At 39.3% G+C, this 25,080-nt stretch overlaps 2 protein-coding genes across 3 annotated transcripts in view; one reads left to right on the top strand and one right to left on the bottom strand.

The window, feature by feature from the left end:
* Nucleotides 1-11,331, top strand: part of LOC117398136 (titin-like) — a 32,124-nt gene extending 20,793 nt beyond the window's left edge. Inside the window, exons 14-19 of the mRNA XM_059017057.1 lie at nucleotides 177-491; nucleotides 1,178-1,480; nucleotides 8,914-9,231; nucleotides 9,489-9,782; nucleotides 10,156-10,304; nucleotides 11,066-11,331. Coding sequence (XP_058873040.1) covers nucleotides 177-491; nucleotides 1,178-1,480; nucleotides 8,914-9,231; nucleotides 9,489-9,782; nucleotides 10,156-10,304; nucleotides 11,066-11,077 — 1,391 coding nt within the window. The 3' untranslated portion in view covers nucleotides 11,078-11,331. The remainder of the gene's footprint in view (nucleotides 1-176; nucleotides 492-1,177; nucleotides 1,481-8,913; nucleotides 9,232-9,488; nucleotides 9,783-10,155; nucleotides 10,305-11,065) is intronic.
* A 1,944-nt stretch (nucleotides 11,332-13,275) lies between these two features.
* The window catches only part of LOC117398137 (protein NDRG2-like), a 38,905-nt gene continuing 27,100 nt past the window's right edge, over nucleotides 13,276-25,080 (bottom strand). For both annotated transcript variants that reach the window (XM_034912982.2, XM_059017058.1), the window contains 8 exons: nucleotides 24,987-25,043; nucleotides 23,818-23,921; nucleotides 22,939-22,977; nucleotides 21,408-21,459; nucleotides 21,258-21,305; nucleotides 20,689-20,724; nucleotides 20,474-20,525; nucleotides 13,276-18,638 (listed from right to left, as the gene is read on the bottom strand). In XM_034912982.2, the coding sequence (XP_034768873.1) occupies nucleotides 18,475-18,638; nucleotides 20,474-20,525; nucleotides 20,689-20,724; nucleotides 21,258-21,305; nucleotides 21,408-21,459; nucleotides 22,939-22,977; nucleotides 23,818-23,921; nucleotides 24,987-25,043 (552 nt within the window). In that variant the 3' untranslated portion in view covers nucleotides 13,276-18,474. The remainder of the gene's footprint in view (nucleotides 18,639-20,473; nucleotides 20,526-20,688; nucleotides 20,725-21,257; nucleotides 21,306-21,407; nucleotides 21,460-22,938; nucleotides 22,978-23,817; nucleotides 23,922-24,986; nucleotides 25,044-25,080) is intronic.

The raw sequence follows: 25,080 nt of genomic DNA, 5'->3' as shown, positions 1-25,080 counted from the left end.
GTTTTTTTGTACATATTTACAAGTCATAGTTTGCAAAGCCAAATATATGATTATGTTGACTGATGGCTGCTCATCATTCTTCACTTGGTGTGATGATCATGTGATAGTTTTTTCTTTGATTCTAAACATAATCGATACTCTTTCTGTTTTTTGTTTTCTTTTGATTGTTATCTTAGGTTACAGTAAACCTGCTCTTCAGATTCTACGCCCCTCTGAAGATCAGCTGGGAGCCGACAGTGCAGAGCTGACATGCATCATTACTGGGTTCTTCCCGAGTGATATCTATGTGAAATGGCAGAAGGGTGATAAAGAGATTGATGCCACTAATTACAAGAACAATCCCGTCGCTCCTGAGAATGGGGGAGTCTCCTATTCAATGGTCAGTAGACTCACAATCCCCAAAAGTGAGTGGATGACTCGGAATACCTACAGCTGCAAGGCTGCTCATGGCACAGAATGGTTTGAAGCTAAAACATCTGACAATCTCTTTGGTAAGTTAGTATCAATTGGCTGCCATTTAGAAGCTATTTCATAAATGTAGTAATGTGATTTGTATTGTATATGAATGGTTTTGTTTGTAAAGAGTAAGACCCCACATAAACCTGGGGTGTGCCGAGTAACATGTGTAAGTATCCGAAATGTGTATGAGTACAACATGTGATTTTGCTATTACTTGTTATTCGGAGACAAAGGAATGGAAAAAATGCATTGTATCAACTCCTGGCCTATATGGCAGTGATGACTGTCAATCTCAGGTCTAAAGATAGAGAGCCAATTCAGTAGGAGGGACTAGCATGCCAGTCTGTGCTCATGGAACAGAATGGTTTGAAGCTAAAGCACCTGACAATCTCTTTGGTAGGTTAGTATCAACTGACTGCCATTTAGTCAGATTCTTGCTATGATGTATTCAATAAATTACAGGCAAATTAACCAACCCGCCTTTTGTAAAAAGCTGAGCCATTCTAAATCTCCACCCACTCCAGAGACAAAGCAGCTGTATTTATTTTTATATCGCGTTTCAGACAGAATGGTAAGGTTTTTATTAACAGCTTAATAAGGGAATTGAAAATCCAGCCATTACTGCTGATTCCCCAGTTTAAACTTAGACTTTTTCAAACACTGTTCAGTGCAATAGATTCCCACAAGCCGTTAAACAAGCTTTCTATTTCAACTTCAGCTTGCTCCAGCGTCGAGCCAACTATTCATCTCCAGAAACCCTCATTTGAAGACATTTTCAATGGGAAACGTGTAAGTGCTGATTGTTTTGTGGTCGGGCTCAACGACAGCACCGTTTCCTGGATTACCGATGGAAAAGAACATAAATCAGAATCAGTTGATGTCAAACAAAACATGAATAATACCCAAAGCATCACCAGGCGATTGACAGTCTCTGCTGCTGAATGGAAAAGCTACAGCAAAGCCAGTTGCAAAGTCACACACCCTTGTTCCACCAAAGAGGCGTCTATTACCAAAGAGAAAGGTAATTCCATGATATTTGTAAAGAGTGAACATGGCTACATCTAATACAGAAAAGAACGAATTGCAATGCCCCTTGGGTAACACTTTAAGTGCCTCTAATTATACTTTCTGTGTAAATCTTTTTGCACAATATATGTAATTGCATAATTGTATCAGAAAAGGATTATAGTTAGGTTTAGGGGGTTTAGGTTTAGTAACAAGGATAGTGATAGGTAGAGCCCCATGGAATTCCTTTAATTTCATTTTATTTTGTTTTATTACAGTTACACATTAATAAAACAACTCAAATAGATGTATATCAATAATAGTATAGTATACATCATGTTTTAACAACATACATATTTTTCATTAACCCTTTGCGGTCCATTTATTCAGCGTGTCTCTGGCGCGTCAGGTCCAATTTATTTTCACACGTGCAGTTTATTTTAGACGCGCTGTTTAAAGATATTTTTCACAGTAAAACAGGTTTAAAAGGCAATGCATATCAACAGGACACTCAGTACTGCATCTCCAGCCCCGCCCCACCCCTTGTTCGCTGTATTTTTCGTATACCTCTTCATAGTCGTGCATACCGATAAATCATCTCCTAATCACTCGTTTTATCACCAAACTCCTCAATAATGTGATCCAAGTCATTATTTTATTACTATAACATCTCAAAAAACTCTGCAAATATCTGTGATATTCTTTGAGCGCTAGATGCAGAAGCAGCTATCTTGTTTGTTTATGTCCGTTGTCACGAAATTCTTTACGTACTCTTTCCATATAGCTCAGTACACACTCTTATCTCAGGGGAGACGTTAGGAGGACAGAGATGTTATTACTCCTAGTGGGGTATTGTTCCTGCACTGGACCCGCAATATATCCAGATGACTAATATAGCACCCAAGATATTGACAGACTCATGTATTTAAAGTTTTTTACGAATCGGAGTATGATTAGTACTCGTTCGGTTTATTAACGGTTAAATATTGGATAGAGTAGTTACAGGCTACTTCGTATCCCCAGCTGACAGACACACTGGGCAGTCCAGTGTCTTAACAGATATCAACGTTAAAACTTTAATATATATATATATATATATGTATGTATTCAAGGCCAACAAGCAAGTCAAGAACACATCACCTAAAGTACCCAATGTTCTATTTCAGCACATTCATCAAATCACTCTCTTATTTCTAAAACATAGTGTGAGTCCCTTATAGCAATACATGCAATACATGTGAGATAAAATAATAATTGATTAATGCTTACCCTTGAATATAAATCGTAAAAGGATATGACTGTCTTCACCAGGCAAATTAAATTTAGTTCAATCAGCTTAATTGTGTTTTGGTTTGCAGAAGATGGACCACCTTACCCTGTCTGGGATGAGTGTGGTAACTCCATTGTAATTACTATGCAGTTTTATAGGTTTTTCGTCCCATTGGATGCCTCAATTAAATCCAATCATTAGTCAGGTGAGACAGCTCCTTTTCCTTTTACAAATAATAGTTTTCAAAAGATCCGGACTAACTTTTCAGAATTAATAGGTGTCATGTACTCAATAAATTCAAGACTTCACATTTGTCTTACTCCAAACTTCATGATCTCACTTTTTGCTTTCCTCCGAGCCCCTCCTTTATCTGAAAAGTTAAGTGAACCAAAGTTCCCAGGATCTTGATTTATAATATAATATAAAAACACTACTGTTATATGTGCATGCAAAACACTATTTTTATATATGTTATATATGAGAGATGTTCTTAATATGTGACATCTTCTTCTAATTGATTATATTTTGCTAAATTAAAGGTATGTGTTTCTTTTAACCGTATGTTGTTTCATCATTTTGTTAATGAGTCAGTTTTAATTCCATATACCGTTGTCTAACAGAGTATTTGACAAAAGATTGTCTCATGCAGTATTTAAGTCAATTAGTTTCACTAAGTTTAAGTGGTAATAGTTTTCATTACATCCCTTAATAGATGCACTAAAAGCCAGAGTCTGTGCAAACACTTTTTAGATTTATGACCTATAAATGTCTGTTAAGCCATAATTTTTGCATATTATTTCAAGATGTATTCTTATCTGTGCTAAACCACTAATTCCATAAACCTTAAGTTCCAAATCTATAAGACTTGCAGCTTTGCTGAAGTGGAACCCAAGACATTCCTCCTTTTTAGATATGGAGAGAGGCACCGTTTTCACTGCAGCAGTTTCAAAGCACCACATTATAAGGACTCCATCTACCATCATTAGACAATAGTATAGTGGATTAATAACAAGGTACATTATAATATATCATTACAAACTAAACACAAAAACATAACACAACACCTTTTAAATTCTATAATTCAATGGATATCATAATGTCTAGAGGTCTTGTTGTTCAATAGAAGGATCAAGAAACTACCACTTTCCCAATTAATTAAATCGAATACTGCTCCAGCTTTTAATCTTCTTATCACTACAGTAAAGTCATGAACAAGCAATAATACTTGTTAGTTTAAATAATATGTTTTCTTATTATAGCAAATACTTAAAACATATTATTAATCTTATGAAATCAAATAATTATTTTTAGTTTCAAATATCATGCTGTCTAAACAAGGGGTTAATCATTTATTTTATTAATTTATAATACCTTTGTGTCTAATTACTATTCTTTAACTATTATGAACTATAAACAGTATCAATTAGCACTGAACCTGTTTCATTATAAGATAATCTTTCAATTAATTCACTTTAGTTTAACAGTTGCTCCTAGAATTTATAATATCACTTTATTTCTTTGGTGATTCCCTCTAAGATTTAAATCCAAATACAGTCCAGTATAACTGCATTCGACTCTTATATTTTTATAATGACTGAACTAGGCTTGACCCTGTTCTTTGTTCATACAAAATCCAGCCGAGACAGGTTTTTTTCTTAAGACTTTGGCTGTTCAAGGATTAATGTTAATTTATTTATGGTAAAAAATCTCTTTCTTATCTTGTTCTGTTGGAACATAAATTAGTAGGTATGATTAATGTTCACTTTTTAGCCGGAATGGTACTTTTTATCAAGCGTCATGCTTTCTGAAGATAAGATATACAAGCGGTAAATCGTTCATTATATAAAACATGTGTAGACTGACCTATTTCATGGAACAAGAGAGCCACCTACTGGCGGTACAAGGATACTCTTTCTTTATCCCTACTTCAAAAAACTTCTAACACTTCAATTTTATGTTAAAGTACATTCCATATTTGAAATCGCCTCGTACATGTCCAGCATATCCATACGTTCCCAGTAGGATTCAACTTCTGTACCAGGTTTCGCTCTAGTTGTTTCCACAAGAAGTCCCTTGATCCAGTGTTTCTCCATCACAGGTGTGGATTTCCATGGTCTGATTTCATTCCTATAAGATACTTGGACACGTTTAGCTGTACATATTATTTCTCTATATTTCCTTTTGTTCACACCAGGTCATTTTGCAAGGTATGCGCTCCATCCAAAATACTAAAGGAGGTCAAAACTCACTGTGATTCATATTTTTTGGTATCCAATTACTGTTCTGCCATACATCATCAGTTGGCAGACTTAACATAACTGAATCTGAATCAGTTGATGAACCGTGCACTGTAGCTTACTGAGATCCTCCATGCAAAGGAGTCCAATATTTTACTACACCGTATAACTAGTTCAGTGTCACCTGCGACACCGTGTTATCTCTGTGGTGCCGGGGGCGAAGTGTATTACTCAGATCCACCCCTTTTTTTCGGCTTTTCTCGGCTCCTATCGATCTCAATCGGCCACTGAATGTTTTTTTCGTCTATTTTCATAGAAAAAACCACTAGAGACCTGTTGCTTACGTCTTATTGTTGATGTCGGACAGGGTCCGAGATTGGACCAGAAAGGGAAAATTGCAATGTCGGACCAGGTCCGACATAGGACCGCAAAGGGTTAAACATCTGCTTTTTTTTAAAGATTTTGACATAAACAGACCTCGCACAGAAAAATAATGTAGTTGCTATAATTTTTCATTAGCAGCAGTAACAGTAATGTACAGTCCCCAACTCTTTTTTTAATTAACTGCCTATTTACATGAAATACTGCTAGCCCTCTATTCAAAATACAATAAGATAAAATAAAAAGTATATATTTACAATGCTGTATTATTGTAGGGCTCTCATAATAATTACACATACAACAATCTACCCCTTAGGGTCCCAGCTATTTTCACCTGTTTTATACTGTTGTTAGATTTGTGGCTATAGCTCTTTAACTATAAAGGTTACAGGTACATGTCATACATGAAATGAACGTGCACACACTAGTGAAATAGTCTGAAACTCACCCTGTTCAATACAATTAACAAAAACCACAGAAAAAGACAGATGCTTTATAGAAAAAAAAAACATTATTTATTGTTTGTAAAATTTATTTTAGCATGGCCAGCTCAAATCTGACAGTGTACAATGAAACTTCAACATGTAAGGAACATGGGAAAAAATTGAACAAATTGGATAAGAAATAAAGGAATTATATACGAAAGGGACAAAAAAAAAAAACAATTGAAAAATGTGCAAAAGAAAAAAAAAACATTCAAATTATTTGTCCTAGGGACCCTGATCATGTGACATAATATGGAGCTATTCACTGTGGTTTGAATGGACTGCAAGGTGGATACCATGGCAACCAAACTCTAACAGCTCTCGTCTCATACATCTGATCCACAAAACAAAAATATATATTTATCAGAAAATAGGTCCTTTTGCCTTCGATGTCGCCATTTCTCTTATTATGTAAAGATTTAGTGTGAAAATGTTTGTGTACTGCACCGAGGTTCGTCTGTCTTACAGCCCAGCAGCAACATTCCAAAACACTCTCCATCACGGCTATCGCCTTACATGGTCCAATACCGGAAATACATGCGTATGACCTCGTTTTATCAATAGAACCGTCGAGATTTCAGACTACATACAACCCCCGCACCCGCAAAATGTGCGGCTCTATTTTAAAACGGCTTCGATATGAAAATGAAAAACAAACAATCAAATACAACTTATTATTTTCATTTATGAACATCATACATAACATTTTCACAGCAGAAACACCGTATTTAAATTGAAAATTAAACTTTTTTTCTTATTTTTTTCAAAAAGAGCACATATACATAAACATGAAAAACTGAAACAAAATAAACTTTACGCAATAAACTTCTGTGTGAACAGGTGTAGAAAGCTGTATGCACATATCAAATTATAAAACATAAATAACCAGTTATAAAAATAGCATAAAACAAAAATATAACATAACTTATGCAATGTGAAAGCTCTTTGAGTGAAACGGAGTTCAAAGGCTCTGTCTGTCTGTTCAGAGTTCTATTACAGCTTTCTAAGTACAATCTACGCAGAAAACACGCTTTTTAACTGTACCAGTGCATTGCCACAGATTGCCTTTTCACAATGGGTGCAGACATCAAAAGTTCTGTTTTCATTGCATTTAGCAACCTGGCATTGTCTTTTATTCTGTGTGCCAGTGGGCGCAGCGCTGGCTGAAGGTTGAGGGGCATTTGCTAGCCGGCTTTCGTGTCTCTGATCAAAATGTTTCTGCCGTAGCTCCAGGGTTAGCTGCAAATGAAGTCCCTCCGAGTGATTGTGTTGCCGGTGCACTCCTTGTACAAAACCAAAGTGTTGATGGCTGCCAGGTCCAAAACATTATAAAAAACAGCCACAGGCCACCGGCGAGTACCACCTTTGACAGAATACAGTCGTGCCTTTTGATCCAGTATATCCACACTGTACTTCATTGCATTGTAAAATGCAACAGTCTCTGGCTTTCGTTTAGCATCAGTCCCGATGGTCACTGATCTGTGCAGAGAGCTTAGAATACATAGATCTTTATGCGCCGTCACCTTCAGGGTGGCACAGTTATTCTGCCTGAGAAATGTAGTGTAAATAATAATAATAATATATGATGTATAGAATGACTTTCATCAGTGTTTCAAGCACTCAACAGGATTATAATACGTTGTTTCACAATGACGTTGTTTTTATTACAAAGCCCAGATTAAATTGTCGGCTATATTGTATTGATTTTGATATGCCACATAAATTGTGGGTCTGGCGGTTGAAGAAGCAAGTGCTTATAACTTATTCATTTTTACAATCCTGCAGCTGAAACACCGTATGGGTATTTAATTCAAATATTTAGTAACACTTAAGAACGGACATGCACGAGATATTCACATACGCAGAGATATTTAAATTTGAATTGCAAAAGCCGTTCAAAAAGTGGCTATGGCAGTGCTAGTGTTAAAGCTCTAATCCTCCTCTTTCCTCTCACAGTGCCTGGGGAAAAAAGATTTAAAAGACCAGGTCGCTGACAGGATATTTAGCATTGGGTGAACCCTATAGAGTTAGGAAAAACAATAGGAATTGTATTTCAATCCCATTGCACTAAAGCAGTAGACAACAAGCCTGGAGTTTCTCAGTATTTAAACACTACGCAAAGCAGATTCGTTCATTCAAATCCGTTCAGAACCAAAACAGCATTTGCTCCAGTGCAAAGTTCACACCACGAAATAAAACAAAGAATTTGCATGCTATTACAAATTATAAGCAAACAAGCCATATTTTCCCCAAAATGAAAAAGCCAATGCTTAACGACAGTACCTTTTGACTCCCATTCCAGCTGACAGTTGCAAAATCTGCACATCATTATTTTGTCACCGTCAGCTGCATGCATCCCCTGCTTGTTATGTGCGTTTTAGGCATTTTAGAAATAAACGTCTCTTCTCTTCCATCACAATTTGAATTCCGAAATGACTCGCTTCAAATTATACATCTGCACAAGTGCTAGTCAGAGCTTCCGTTTCCCTACACACCATGTCTATAAAGTCGTTTTTTTATGAACCTCCAAATTTAAAAATGCCATTCTGTGTTTGTTTTATAATGATTTTTCATTTTATTTCGTTTTATATTTGCATTTTGTTTTATTTTGTTTTATATGTTGCATTTCGTTTTATTTCGTATTTGCGAAAAACATGGGGCTCTAGGGATAGGGTTACATCATGCAAAAAGTACACATTAAATACATTGTAACTATGCATAATAGCTTAGTAATTATGTGTAAGTACACATGCATTTACTAAGTAAAGTGTTATCACCCTTTGCTCCAGTTTACACTACTGCAGATCTTAACATAAACAATCAATGGAGCTGTTTTTGAATTTATGATTATAAAATCAGTCCAATTAATATCCCTTTTGCAGGGTTTGGTACATTTCTTTTTTAGGTTTTATTTATTTGTACTTTTTTTCTAGCCAGACAATACTAATACAACTGCCATTTTTTTTAATTTGCTTAAGTGCTGATTCACGTTGACATTTTAAGGGAAACATAACCTGCTATTATTTGTAATGGTTTTATGACACATTTTTGTTTCGCGCTGTTTGTGTTTTTACAGGTCACCACAAAAATCCTATCCTGGATCTTCGGCAACCCTCTGAAGATCAGCTGGGAGCCGACAGCGCAGAGCTGACATGCATCATTACTGGGTTCTTCCCGAGTGATATCTATGTGAAATGGCAGAAGGGTGATAAAGAGATTGATGCCGCTAATTACAAGAACAATCCCGTCGCTCCTGAGAATGGGGGAGTCTCCTATTCAATGGTCAGTAGACTCACAATCCCCAAAAGTGAGTGGATGACTCAGAATACTTACAGCTGCATAGCTGCTCATGGCACAGAATGGTTTGAAGCTAAAACACCTGACAATCTCTTTGGTAAGTTAGTATCAGCTGCCATTTAGAATCTATTTCATGAATGTAGTAATTAGATTCTATTTGTGTATGAATGGTTTTGTTTGTAAATAATAAAAACTTGAATAACACACCAGAGGAACTAGGGTCGTGACAAGTAACAAGTACAAACTAGTATTCATAATGAGTATAATACATACCTCCAGGGTCAATCTACTACCCACTTGACACGGGCCACACACACTTATATTCTGATCATTGACCCTTTTCTTTTATTCCAGCTTCTGTGATACCAACAAAGCCCACAATACAGCTTCTTCAGTCCTCAAGTGAACTGGTCTGCTTGGTGTATGGATTTAGCCCAAAGCATATTGAAATCAAGTGGTTTTTGAATGAGGAGCCTGTGTCTCAAAACTACACCATGGCTCAGCCATCGAAGGGAGCTGATGGTAAATTCAGCACCAGAAGTCAGGTTACCTATTCAGTGAGAGAATGGAAACCTGGTATGATTTATACCTGCCTGTTGGAACATCCAGGCTCCAACACAACATTGTCCCGTAAAATCATTAAACCAGGTGAGATTGGGAGACATTTAATTATATTTAACCCTTTGCGGTCCATTTATTCAGCGCGTCTCAGGCGCGTCAGGTCCAATTTATTTTCACACGCGCAGTTTATTTTAGACGCGCTGTTTAAAAGTATTTTTTTCACAGTAAAACAGGTTTAAAAGGCACTGCATATCAACAGGACACTCAGTACTGCATCTCCAGCCCCGCCCCACCCCTTGTTCGCTATATTTTTTACATACCTCGTAATAGTAGTACATACCGATAAATCAAAGCTTCTGATAGCGTGGAGTCCACATGTCATTTCATGCTAAAAGGACCTCCTTGGTTATGATTGCATCCTTGACGTTATGGTTGAATCTTACATCATCTTTTTTTTCAGAGATCATAGAAGAGAAAGACTTCCATGATGATAATGTTGATTATTTTGTCGCAGAGGATGATATGCAGGGGGTGTGGTTCACAGCGTGCACATTCATCATTCTCTTTCTCATCTCCTTCCTCTACAGTGGCTTTGTTACCGTGGTAAAGGTGAGCTCATGTTTACAGCATAGGCAGTCATGTTCATGAGGTCGAGCCAGAACGCAGTAGAACGCTGTAGGCTGTAGTGGTGAAGCCACATAATACCAGGCATGCTAAGTTACATGACTCACATAGTTCAGTCAGTAGTCATTTGATGCATTGAAAAGAGCATTAAGAACCACTTCTTTGCGAAGGCTAAACATGCTGATGAAGATGACAGCAACAGTGCATCAACTACGACTGTGGGCACAAACACAAACGAAGCCACTGACACACACACACACACACACAGGTAAAGTAAGGTGACCATATGGCTCTGTGTTCAGTGGGACAGTTTGGGATAGTTCAGGCTTTTCAACTCACAACCCAATGTATTCTGGTACGTGTAGTCCTGCTTCTCTTAAAGGTAAGAATGGTACCTGAGACAGGTGGAACATACCAGAATGCATTGGGTTGAGAGTTGAAAAGCTTGAACTGCCCCAAACTGTCCCGCTGAACATGGAGCCATATGCTCACCTTAAGGTAAAGTAATGATGTAGAAATATTTATTATATTTTTGTGGTGTGACCTATTATATGTGTAACTTCAGTTCAGTATTCCTACAAAATGTGAATTTGTGTAATAATTCTTATTTAAGAAAATCTATATTTTAGTGACGTTCCGATACCTTCGGATTTAGGAATACAATAGGAGTGCATTTTTCATCCTCTAAAACATCAAATGAATAAATCAATACACAAAGTGATGCATTTGTCTTCTGTTTCACACAGGTAAAAAAATGAGGTTCTGCTTTTGAAAACAAGCGGTTGACTCAAAAGACGAACATGGAGGTGGAATTCTAATGCAGCTTTAACCGCAACAAATCAATATTTTTTGTAATAATAATAATCAAGTTTTAACTAACCATTGTGTTCTGGCTTAAAGTGCAAACACCTGAATGGCAATTACCACATTTACTCAAATTTAAAAAGACCCTGAATGCAAGTCACATTTAACTCTTAATGAAAAAAAAAACCCACAATAATTAAAAGCCCAAATTGCCTTTTAATTGGTAGGTGCCAGCATGGGACACTGTATTACTGTGCATGAAAGCCTCAGTCAGTCACCAACTATATTACAAACAGGAAAATAAAATATATATAGTCCTTGTAGAAGCCCCAGATTCTGGCGCAGTTTCCCGTTTCTTCAGCAAACAAGATCACTTTTCTTTTAAAAGCTGCACCATACAATTTACATGAAGTTTGCTGCATAGCCATTTTAATATACGGGCACCATGTGAAAAGTAATAACTGTAGTGGCAGGCATTACTGTGTACAATAGCTCTTGTTCAAGCACCTCAGAATAAGAGACATGTGCAAATGTAAATTGGTCCCCTAATTGAAAACACTCAAATCGCCCTCGAATCCAAGTCGTTCCCCTGCAAAATGTGAACTTTTACATTTTTTTAAATTTGAGTAAATATGGTAATATATATATATATATATATATATATATATATATATATTTTTTTTTTTTTTTAAGATATATTGATTAACTAGTATTGCCTCAATGCATTATGCTTAGATAGACTGTGTTTACATACTGTGTTAATACTGATGCCATCCTGGATTTATTTTGGATCCCTATCTGCTTAAATCCTTTTGGCACCATTTGTAGAGAGGGGACCTCAAAGGCTTTGGTGTTGAAGGCTATTGGTTAGACAGTGAAAGGGGGTGTCCCTATTGGTTAGACAGTGGTAGGGGGTGTCCGTATTGTCACGTACCAGTGTGTGTAACATTTGGAAATTAATCAGCAATGGAGAACGATTAATGCTTGACTGTACTTTTTATTAACATTAAAAATGTGTTTATTACAAGTATGATTCATTATGAATGTGTTTCATTTGTGTCTTTAAGGATGTCAAGCCCAAGGGTTAAATAGGCTTCTTTTAATTCTTGTGTGATAGACTGCCCTTAGTATACTGTGTTCAAACCTGGTCACCACTTTAATAAAAGGACATGGTAGCTTTGGAGAGCCCAATGAAGAGCAACTGGACTAATCCCATGGTTTAGACTAATGAGCTACAATGGATTTAATAATAGAACAAAGAATAATTAATGGGGATTTGATAGAAGTCTTCAAAATCATAGAAGGAGTTGACAAAGTTTACTGTAACCAATGCCTGAAGCATAGCACAGAAATCAGGACTAAGTATACAAGCATGGTAGTAGCACACAACCTCACCACGGCTGTGAACACAAATCCGAGCTATCGGTACCATCATCACCATGGCCTTCATCCACCAGTGAGCTTCCTCCATAGATTCCAACACCTTTGAGACCCGACTTGACAAAGTTTTGAGATCAATCAGCTGCTAGGAACCGGACGGGCTTAGATGAGGTGAACAGCCTTCCCTCTTTCATAGGTATTATGTTCCTAAAGGAGTTGACAATGTTAACCCTAACCACTACTTTAAATGCAGGACAGAAACCAGGACCATAGCTGGGAATGACGTGGAGATAAGACTTAGGACAGAGGGTAGGAGACACTTACTTACACAGAGAATTGTGAGGATATGGAACGGGTTGTCTAGTCATGTTGTTGAGACAGAATCGCTTGAATCTTTTATGATCCAACTTGAAAAATGTTTTAGATGAATTGGCTACTTGGAAGTGGACAAGCATCGATAGCACCCATGGCCTCCTCTTGGTCATAAACATTCCTCAATGAATCCTATCTAATTCTACACCTCATATATTGTTAGGCAACCAGAAAACCAGTAAGTGCTCATTATCTTAGGGTCAGCATCTAGAGCTTTAATACTCTCAATCTGTCACTCAAAACAGAAGTTCAGTTTAACACATCACTCAGGTTCATAAAAAATGAATCACACGTTTTTAATCCAGTTATTCCCTTTCAATTTTAATTTGAATGTTACACAGATTAATTAATCACACAGTCAATTGTTTTAGAGACTAACGCTAAAAAGAAAGTATACAACTGCTAAAACATCAATTTATTAGTGAACCCCATTCTGCTACAAGAGAAACACATACAAAAGATACAAAAAGGACCGCCCTCCTTTGATTCTGAAAGTTAAAACAATTTAGGTAATATAAATCAGTTATATGGTAAAAGAAAGATGGGCACCAAGCCATTGTGATGTCAGATGGCAAACGTTAAAATAGGTTGCAATGTGATGGTTTGAGTAGCATTCTGTTGTTAATTCCCTGCTATAACATTTTCTCTACCTTGTCTTTATCTGGGTCTCATCTATCAGGTCTCTCTACTCCAGAGTCAAAGCATATTTTAAACAGAGTCTTATCAGCTTCACACAGCAGCAATTATACCAAGAAAACTTGCGACTATTTTTTTGAAAATATGTTTGGGTGAAATGGTTTCCCCACACAGTACAACATCACAATTGCCATGTTTAATTAAAGCTGAGGAAGCACAAAGACACTTTTTCAGGAAAAGCGGCTTGAAACCTGGATCTAGGAGATCGGGAGACCTAGTCTGAGGTTGCTCTATCAAACCCCAAGTCTCCCCTGAAACCCAGACTCCTGAAACCAAGTTCCAAGCCACAAAGTGGCTCCGTGTTCCCTCAGCTTACGAATCGTTCTGAGCATGCCAACTGAATTAAATGAAACACGAAAAGGGACTTGTGGAAAAAAAAAAAACAGAATACATGATGGTCCTCAGTTTGATATCCCAGCTACATCTTCATGTTACAAATCCAACTTTTTGCATTCAAAATCATTATAAAACTACATCAATGACACTGAAGACAGTGGTCCTGCAATGCCAATGACCTGGTTCAATATTAAGGTAGCAGACGTACAATGAGACAAAGCTTCCACTGGTAGTATGACGTGATGCCAATCACAACTCAGGGTAATCTATTCCACCGCTACTGCATTCTATTAGTACTAGACAATTTGCTACTGTATCAGCACCATGACTGTACTGTTTTTCAAATCCATTGGGAAGTAGCCTTTGGTGGAGATCCGCAAATCCTCGTGGTAATACAATGGGGTCTTAATTGGCATGTTTCTAACTATCTGTAAAAAGAAATATAGGATTTTTTAATTACCACGCACACCGATATATGTTAACTTGAAGCAAACCTTACTGCCGACACCTCCTGGCATGTCAGTCTCTAGATGGCACTGTGCATCTGACTGGTGCCTTTTATTGAAGCTTGCATATTATTGGATAAAGTCTGCTGCTATCTGGTGATGTTGTTTATCAGCTAAGCGGTGTGCACATTAGCAAGCATTGGTCACAATCAGTAAACTGTTACTGCAGTGGTACGTCTGCTCATATTACGATGGATTGGTGGCTGGTTCATGCAAAAAAATTATAAAATTTAGAGAAACCAGTGGCATGTCAAATTTTTTACCAGTATACATCCGTGTGTGGAGGGGGGGGGGGGGGGCGTCGAGTACTATACACAAGAGCAAGGGGGTGCGGTCCAAAACGTTTGAGGACCCCTGGTGTAGTTGAGTCGGAACTCTCTTTATAGGCAAGCTAAGTCACATGACTCGCATCTCCTGCACAACTGTCTGATTCAGTCAGTAGTCCTCTTGAATGAAAAGAGCATTAGTAACTACTTCTTTACGAAAGCTAAAAATGCTGACAAAGACGACAGCAACAGTGCATCCACTGACGTGGACACACAGACGAAGCCGTTGACACACTGACAGGTAAAATCTGAATTTGTATAATAATTCTTGTTTAAGGAAATCCATATTTTCGTGGCGTCCCAGTGCCTTCAGATTCAGGACACCTCTGCTGATATAAACCCTAACCCATTATGAACCTTCATACAGCCCACATCTCTCTGCTAGAATACCGATCGGTTCTTCACGGGTGCATTCCCAACAAGAAGGCTCAACCAGAACAGTTTCAAACCACCACTAAAGCAAAGGGGGCAAAAAAAGCCCTTTTAATCAGTGTTATTTTCATTTGTGATGCCTGAAGATTGTGCAGGCTCCCTGCCTTAAATCTGTCCCAGACTGGAGAGAGACTGCTTTCTTTCTTGGAGGGTAGTCCAGTTTGTATGCCTCAAGCCTGCCCTAGTGAAAAACAGGAACATCCCAAAACAAAAATAAGTCTATATAGCAAATGTATACATGACTGAACGTGCCGGTCTCATAGGTTACTGGCCATCCAGTTAATGGGTCTTACCTGGTACTGAAACGCGGTGATCAATATTAATATGTTATTATCAAAACAGAATGGTGTTCTGTGTTGTATGTTATCCCCTATGCTATTCTCAAGCTGCAACAAAGTTAATTTGCCCAGTAGCTCTCCAGCTAAAAGGGATGAGGCAAGTAACTAGCAGATGAAGCTAAAAATGAAACTCCCTTTGCTTTACTTCTAGAGAAAAAGAAAGATAAATCTTCCGCAGACACTCGGAGCAATCTTACACAGCCCGACACTGGAGAAAGAAAAAGGAGAGGTGCAGAAAGCCCTTCACTCACTCCACTAACCCTCCTTCACATCAGGTATAGCAGAAGAGGGACAGGAGGAGGAGACATATTCTGCTTTTTTTTTTTTTTTTTACTCCAAGTGGCACAACACATTTTGGAAGGCATGCTGATGATCCCTGTTACAATTTTCTTTCTTTTTTTTTTTTTTTTAAAGGATTGTCTTTAGTTTTGGCTCTAACATTTGGTTTTGAGTTTAGAAATGCAATTCTTTCTTTTTTTTTTTTTTTAACTGTTTGTGTTTATGAAACCATGGTGCAGTTTTAGCACAAGCCTGCCCTAGACTGGAGAGAACGCCCCTTTTCTTAAGATGAGGGAACACACAGCCATTTCAGGAAGTGGTTTGAAGTCTGGTACCAAACCCCAACTCTCCCCTGACGTGCCATGCAGGGGCCTGAAACCAAGTTCCAAGCCACAATGTGGCTCCGTGTTCCCAGGGCTTAGTGGTGAGCGAACAGGCAGTTCTGTCACCATGGTTCAAGTCGGCCCTGGAGGGACCAACCTTTCTCTCAGGAGGCGAGGGAGTGTTTCTCTGCACTTTTTGAGGTTTGGCTAATGTTTAAAACTCAAAATATTTTGGTACAATGTACTCTTTGTGCAGTTAAAACAACTTCTAGCAGTGATCAAAAATATTTAATAAGGTCACTTAAGTGAAAAGATCATAAAATAATCACTCCCCAGACCTTAAGATGTGTGCAAAATAATTTTGTTTTTTTTTTCTGTAATTGCAGCCTCTGAGAATTTCTTGTAACTAATCCTGACTAATCTTTCTTCTTGAATTTAAACCAGATCTTTTCGACACTGCTTCCAAAATTTGCTGGCTGCCCCTGGCCACGTTTGATCTACAGACCTCAAACACAAGTGGGGTTTATATATAAAGACAGCATGGTACGGCACAGTACAGCACAGTAGGGCACAGGACAGTCTCTCACTCCCATACCTCAGTGTTCTCCCCTGGCAGGCATGGTTAGATCTGAAGATATTGATGCTGCACAGCCCTGCAGAGATCCATCTTGTGTGAAGGGACCAGGAGATAGATACACATGTAAGCCCTATATAACGCAAGAGCAGTTACATAGAGAGGAATGGTACCGAAACCCCAAGAAGTATAACAGAAGCTCAGAGCAGAGTTACTGTAGAACAGTAAAGCGGTCTGTCCCCACAGTGCTACCACAACACAGCTACAGAGCGTATCTAGCAACTTATCACTATAGGATTCCCATGATCTTTTACAAATGGATCTCAGGTCTTAAATATACACAGACACATCAGTCTAACCATGGGGAGAACACTAAGTAACGGCAGGTATAAAAATGGTACAAGGTTAACAATAGGATCCCTACTATAATAACAATAATACTTAAAATATAATGGAAGCGCTAGCTGATTTCTCCTTAATGTGTTGAATACAATTCAAACCCTACATCTATGCTCCATTTACCATTTATTATTATTATTCAATTTGTGAAAAAAGCCATGCATTTAAAAGAGAAAAGGGAAACCCATCCCACCACCCCGACCCTCCCTAAAGAAAAAAAGAAGTGTCACATTTCTATTTGATTAAAAACAAGATATTCATCCTTTTATCACGCAAAATAAAATTGTTTGGGTTTGATCAAAAGAGCACAAAAATTACATTTTACAGTATTCTTTTTTTAAGCTTTGTGAAATATTTACCGTCCAACCTGGATAATCATTTGTGATGTTTTCCGATATTTCTTTCACGTTTTCCTTAATAGTCAGTGTCACGTTATAGTCTAACTCCACCATTTGATTTCCTACTAAGAATCTGACACGATAGTCAATGCCAATGCAGACAGACACGCACACAGACAGTGGAACTACAATGCTAATGCATTTGTACTGTTTAAGGGGCAATTGTATCACAAGGGAAAATTTGTAGCTTGCTAACACTGTCATTATTTAGAAATGGGATTGATTGTATAAACCATTACACAGTGCTGGTAATTCACTGCAGTGCAGTCCTGTTGTAGCATGATGCTACCCTAGCAGGACCATTACTGTATACTATACGTGATCCAAATCCATTGTAGTCTGCAAATGGTTCCGCTAGTTAGGCTTTCTTCAGGGCAATATGCTGGGATAAAAATCCCAACAGGAATTTCTATCCAAAGGAAAGCTCATTGTCTGACAGTGATGTCTCGAGTTGCCTTCTGGGTGACCTGCTTGGTATTAAACTGATGTTTCACATTTCCAGGTATCAAATCGATTTTATTGCAAACACAGAAAAAGCTTTAGATAATTTCTTGCACTGCTGGCTTCACTTGTAATGTTGTGTATTTGCCTGCCCGTGCATCCACTATAGCGCAGCACCAACAATTATCCAGATCAACTGTAAAAATCACAAACACAGTGAGAACAAAGGAAACTAAAAACAGTAACACACAGCATTTCACATTTCACGCTTGTCTTTAAAATACGGTGGCTACTTGAGAGCATGGAAGAAAAACACAGTCAAAAAGATAAGTTGTCTTGTGATCTCTGGGTACTTTATCCTCCCTCCCTCCTCCCTCCTCCCCCCTCCCCCCTCTCCATGTGCTCAATGAACCACCATATCGAAATGCCTCTGGAGCAGCGGTGTAGATCTGCAGTCTCCCTCCTCTGCGTGAAGGCAGCCCTTGATGGCAGAGGAGGAGACAGCTGGCTGGATGGCTGGCTGGTCGGAGTGCTGCGGTTCCTCGGCTCCTCTAACAGGACACCTCCATGGTTTGGGGGAGTGTCGCGGCTGTCTGGTCCGGGTCGCTGCCCTGGGACAGGGTGCGGGAGCGAGAACGGGTCCCGTCGATGGAGTAGGAGCTGGAGAGAGAGGCGGTGCGCGAACGGGACAGTCGTGTCATGCAGGCTGAAGGCACTGTGGAGAGGAACACAGTGTTAATGTGCCCCACAGTAGAAGACCTTATAAAGGGATCCTATTACAGTGGGGTTGCTCCTGAAAGCTTTATTTTCTGAAGTGAGATGGCTTTAGAAAGGACTGCTAAAGAGGCTTGGTGGTCCAGTGGTTAGAGAAAGGGGCTTGTTACCAGGAGATTCCCGGTTCAATCCCGGCTCAGCCACTGACTCACTGTGTGTGACCCTGAGCAAGTCACTTAACCCTGCGCTCCATCCTTCGGATGAGATGTAAAACCAGTAATAATAATAATAATGTGTGCGAATGGAATCTCTTGTACTCGCCTATCGCCGTCTATACCTTTCTGAATTCAGCAGCACCTTTATTGATAGTACGGAAATGGATGGTGCAAAAAAAAAAAAATCATAATGGTAAGCAGCTGAAAATTAAGACTATTATTTCTCCCTACACCCCCTCTCGTCCCCTCCGCTCCCCCGCTTCCACAGCCCGCTCCTTCTCCACCCTCGCCCCTCAGTGGTGGAGCGACCAGCCCACGGATATCAGGACTGCTCAGTCCCTCACCACCTTCCGGCGCCTCCTCAAGACACACCTGTTCAGAAAGCATCTGTAAGCCTCATAACGCTCGACTATACTGGACTAGATGGCACCCAACTGTACCAGTACTTGCATCATCTTGTACTTGCACTGAACTGCTCCATACCTTGCTGTATTCAACCACTGCTCTTAACTATAACTATTTCCTGTACCTTGTACTTGACTTCACTCTTATAGGTATCCATATTCATGTTTTTTTGTAATTGCTCTTATTTGAAATCATTTATGTGCTCTTACTGGACTTTACTCGTATAAGCAAATATTTATAATATAAGTTAACTGCTCTCAGTCAAACTCGCTCTTACATGGAATTATTTACTGCATTCTCTACTTTGCTCTTATTTGAATTTGATCTTATTTGGTGCTGATTTTATTGTACTTTATAACTGCTCTTATCTGTAATGTGATATTCTGTAATGTGATACTTTGTACTGTGACATTTTGTAACAATTGTAAGTCGCCCTGGATAAGGGCATCTGCTAACGAAGAAGAAGAAGAAGAAGAAGAAGAAGAAGAAGAAGAAGCTTTGTCATTTTTGCAGCTGAATTATTCATGATTTCTATAACCACACTCAGTTCCAATTAAACTACCCAACAAACCAAGGGAGTTAATCCTAAAGGCAGTGAAGAGGTATTTTCTCTTCACTTTGTTCATTAATAGAATCAAACTGAAATAGCATACTGCTGTTGAGAAGTGGTTTGTGGGTCATTTCCTACATCCTACTGGGGTGGATGACAGTCCTAAATAAAAGAACAGTTTGATCTCTGCCTGTCAATGGTTTTAAATCTCCCAGTGGTCCCATTGGCAGCTGGGCACAAGGGATTGGAATCTACAGAAACCAGTACTGAGTTGTCTGTCGACTAAAAGAAGGCTTGAAAGAATGAGAAAGAAAGAAATAAAGAGAAGAGGGGGAGGGAGAGACAACAGAGAGACAATTCGCAGAAGACACCTCAACCGAAGACACAATTAGCATAAGAGGGACACACCACACAAAAGTAAATCTGCAAACAAACACAAACTAGGGAAATAAAATGGGATCAAATCAGCAATTAAGTAGATGATAAACAGAAGAGAGAAAACAAACTCCCTGCTAGAATCTTGCTGTAATTGTAATTACAGCGTTTTTTGTTTTTTTTTATGTGTCCAAAATCTCTTCCTGATATTATCTAAGTATCGTAAAATCCAGTCAGAGTAGAGAACGAGGTTTGTTTCTTTCTGGAGTTCAGTATCACTGCGGCACTTACTGTAACCCATCCCCTGCACAAAGTACTTGAAGGCTTCAGTCAGTTTGCTGGGCTGAGGATAGAAGAGAAAGCAAGTTAATACAATACACGGCACTGAAGAATTTGCTTTTGTTACTATGCGAGTAAGCGCGTGCGGTGTGCTTGTCAGATGTCTGAATGCAAATTGTATCAGGGTGTGTAGGAATTGCTGGAAAAGAAACTGGGATTCTATTTACCTGGGTGAGCTGAGGGAGTCCACCGGAGTCGGCCATCTAGCAAACATAATAAAACAAGGAGAAACGTGTAATGAATTAGGCACTAATTAAGGCAACTTTACTGTATCAAACCCCACGTCTCCCCTGGTGTGCCGTGCAGGGGCTTGAAACCTAGTCTCCTGAAACCAAGCTCCAAGCCTCAAAGGGGCTTCGTGTTCCCTCAGCTTAATATAGACAGCTTCTGTGTTGTGGTGTCTGTAATTAACACACTGTCATGCCCTTCCAAACTCTGGTTAACCAGTCCCTCTAGTAATCTTTAAAACACTAAAAAAAAACACAATAAAAGAAACTAGTTAGTACAAGAGAAAGCCATTCAGTCCATTGTTCTGAGCAGCTGATTAATCCCAACAATTGGATCGTAAACGAAGCAGTGCTTCAGCATCAGCTGCATGGCTTGGTAACTCATTCCTGATCACATGACACACCACACACATTGGTTTCCTTGGGTTAACCCATTACCAGTACCAAATTAATTTGAAAAAAAGAATTAAGCACAAGGTGTATTTATGTCAGTAGAATTACAATAGTACCTTGAGGAAGGAGGTCTGTGTGGGATCCATCTTAGAATTGCACTCCACCTGGTGGACAGAAAAGGAACAACAAGCGAGGTGTCAGAATACAGAATATTTATTTATTTATATATTTTTTTTCAGCCTGAATAATTTCAAAATGATTCTCACCACAGCATCTTCATAAGGGGCTTGATCTCCAACCACCAACATGACTGGAGACCTGCAGATAGAGAGAGAGAGAGAGAGAGAGAGAGAGAGTATTAAGAAAGTAGTCTGGGAGAAATTATCCAGCAACAAACTCCCCATCCCTAGTTTTGCTGCTTTCCTAGAAAAAAAAGAACATTTCGGGGGACCGTTCTACTTGTGAGAGGTCTTGCTCATTAAAATATTGAGCATTTTTTAAAGAGGAGACAATTTTCTATTCAGAGATACTTAGTAAGATATTATTTAGTAAGCAAGGGTTCTGAGTGAGGAGACATGGGCAATACAATCCCCACCCCTAGTCTTGCTGTAAATCATTTGTCATAATTTGTGCCGGTACTGCATAGCAATATATTTGCTATACTACACCCACCCTTCGTTATATTGGCCCTCGCTATCCTGCGGATTCAGATATATCGCAGTCCTGGAGTTGGCTCCCCATTTTTACTGTCTAACTGCACATGCCTTTGCTGCAATATACATAGGCACTTAGAATTACTGTTCATTTTATTTTGTACTGCACACCACAAACAACAATATACAGAATAATTAAAAACAAGGCATTAATACCGTACTGTTATCATATACACACGCATTGCACAATAACACAAAGCAAATTAAATATCTACTTGCTGAAGCGGTTTTTATTTTAGCCAACGAGGTGTTCACTTGTGGCAGCAGCAATGCACTAGCAAAAGCCACAAGGCAGTGATGTCAGCTCCCTAGCAACAAGCCTCCTATGTTGGGAATGGAATATTTCAGAGCAGCGGGTTTGTGCATTTGAGACAGAAATTGATTTGGAGACTGAAGTTGATGAGCAGCAATTACCCCTCTGCTGAACGAATTAAAACAGTGTGCTGCTTTTTATACGAAAAATGAGAAAAAGCAGGTTGCGCAGGGGATTTATCCTGGACCCTGATGCCCCCGATAAAACGAGGGAGTGGTTGTACAGTATTTGTTAGCCTATTTGTTTTTCTATGGGTCTCTCGCTATATCGTGGCCCTCAATATATAGTGGATTTATACTGGACCCCGACACCCGCGATATATCGAGTGGGTATTTGATTGGCTATCTTAGGATCACCTTTCTGCAGAGTTTCAAAAACTATTACAACATTCTCAACCACTGCTTGTTTTCTAGTTATGACTGAACTACACATAATGACGTGCTGAGATAAAAAACAAAAACATATTAATGAGTCAATTAGCAGACGCTTTTATCCAAAGTGACTTACAGAGACTAGGGGGTGAACTATGCATCAACAACTGCTGCTGCTGGGTCCCTTCCAATAGGAGCTTGTTTTATGTCTCGTCCTAAGGACGGAGCACAAGGAGGTTAAGAGACTTGCTCAGGGTCACACACACAGTGAGTCAGTGGCTGAGCTGGGATTGAACTGGGTACCTCCTGGTAACAAGCCCCATTCTTTAACCACTGGACCCCGAAGCTTCCTATTATTAGCAACAAAGAACTGCAAACGTTCAGCCTGTCAAATGCTTACTTCAGAGTGCTTCCTCGGTCGATGTTCAGATCTCTGCGGCTGTGTGAGAAAAGCACATTGGGAAGGTGAGTTAACACCGGAATTACAACACAATGTACTATAGTGACATTCTCATTGGTTGTGTTATCAGGGGGCGTGGCCCCGGGACTGTCTTCAAGAGTGTGTGTCCATTCTCATTGGTTGTGTTATCAGGGGGGCGTGGCCTCTGGACTGTGCACTGAGTGTAAGTTTGTTCTCATTGGTGGTGTTATTCCTGTATCTGTATTTGTGTGTTACTGTGCTTAACTTGCATACATGGATTCCATTATTGTTTATAATTTCATGTCTGACTGTCCCCACCCAGGTCCTCCTGAGGAGGAGTGGGGGCTGGTGGGTTGAGGGGGTTGATGTCGTCGGTTCCTGGCCTGTAGGTATCGTGAATAAAAGCGCCTGTTCATTTTACATCAAATTTGAATAGTGACTGTGATCAATTCAATTGATTTCAACAGAAAAACATAAGAAAATGTATGCCCATCTAAGCTCGTCCGGTTCCGAGCAGCTGATTGATCTCAGAACTTTGTCAAGTCGGGTCTTAAAGGATCCCAGTGATTCTGCCTCAACAACATGACTAGGTGTGGGTGTGTGTGAACTATGTACGACTCTGTCTCCCTCTTATGGTTGTGTGCTGTAAATACAGTTCTATCCCTGCAGTTTTAATTGTGTGAATGCGAGACTGGCTTGCTCTTGCTTTCTCTTGGTCTCTGTCTCCCTCTGGTGGCTGTATGCTGTAATTACATCCCTGCAGTTTTCAGTGTGTGACTCTCTCTCTTGTGTCTGTGAGCTGTAAATACAGGTATGTGTGTGTGTGTGGGAGTGACTGTCTCTCTGCTTGCAGGTTACCTGTTGTAGCTCTTCCAGAACAGCTCGATATTGTAGAGGTTGGGAGCCTGGGAGATGTTCTCCTTGTAGGTCTGCACCAGTTCAGTGCCGGCGTACAGCTCATCCTGCAAAGTAACAAACACAGAAGCACACAATCCAGTGAGATAGTGGAGGCATACATTATGCAGCGCACTTTTCATTTGAAATTGCCAGCGAGCCCTCGGGGACGGACGTTCACAATACTGAAATCTCAATACTACTACAACAACCATCGCTCTCCTAGTATGTATGTTATTGTGGTCTCACGTAAAGCAAACTTCGCGTTTGACGGACATATTTTATTTCTCTGGACAAACCTGGTCTCAGGACAGAGGTTATTTATTGATTCATGCTGTTTTTGTGGTACATACAGGGGCAGCAGTGTGGTACGTACAGGGGCAGCAGTGTGGAGTAGTGGTTAGGGCTCTGGACTCCTGACCAGGGGGTCGTGGGTTCAATCCCAGGGCGGGACACTGCTGTTGCACTCTTGAGCAAGGTACTTTACCTAGATTGCTCCAGTAAAAACCCAACTGTATAAATGGGTAATTGTATGTAAAAATAATGTGATATCTTGTAACAATTGTAAGTCGCCCTGGATAAGGGTGTCTGCTAAGAAATAAATAATAAAAAAAAAAAAAAAAGTTTAAAATAGCTTGATTTCTGCCAATAAAGACCCGGAGATAACTGGGTTCCATCTTATAGAACTCCTCTGAAATATGCATCATACTTACCATTTACTACAGGTCATACACAGATCCTGTGGATCGGTTACAATAATGTTCTTGAACTGTCTGGTTAATAACTGCATTTAAATCTGGTTTAACTTTATCTGGTCAAATCCACCACAGACACACACTAGCCTACTTTGCTGGATGTTCGACAACGATTGACAAATATGAAACGCCAGTCGCAGTACATGTGAGGGCCTTGTTAAAAACACAAAAATGAAATGGGATAGGGACAGTATTTATTCATTCAAGAACCCACTCTGTGAACTACAATGAGCTCTGTGCAAACGCTAGCTACCTGCGTTACGATCGGATACACCAGGTAAATAAGCATCACAGTTCATCGATATAGAATGCATTGTTACACCCCTATTTAAACACTGCCATCATTCTATTTAAAACACTCAAACTGCACGTTTTTACCTGGCTGAAAAGATGGCCAAGGATCTTCTCGGTCAGTGAGGAGGTTAAAGTGGTCAACTGCAAGACAATTCAACACAGAACACCGTTTGTACTT

This window comes from Acipenser ruthenus, chromosome 54, assembly GCF_902713425.1.
Source record: "Acipenser ruthenus chromosome 54, fAciRut3.2 maternal haplotype, whole genome shotgun sequence".
Lineage (NCBI taxonomy): Eukaryota > Metazoa > Chordata > Actinopteri > Acipenseriformes > Acipenseridae > Acipenser > Acipenser ruthenus.
This window is presented reverse-complemented; position numbering and strand designations above follow the sequence as displayed.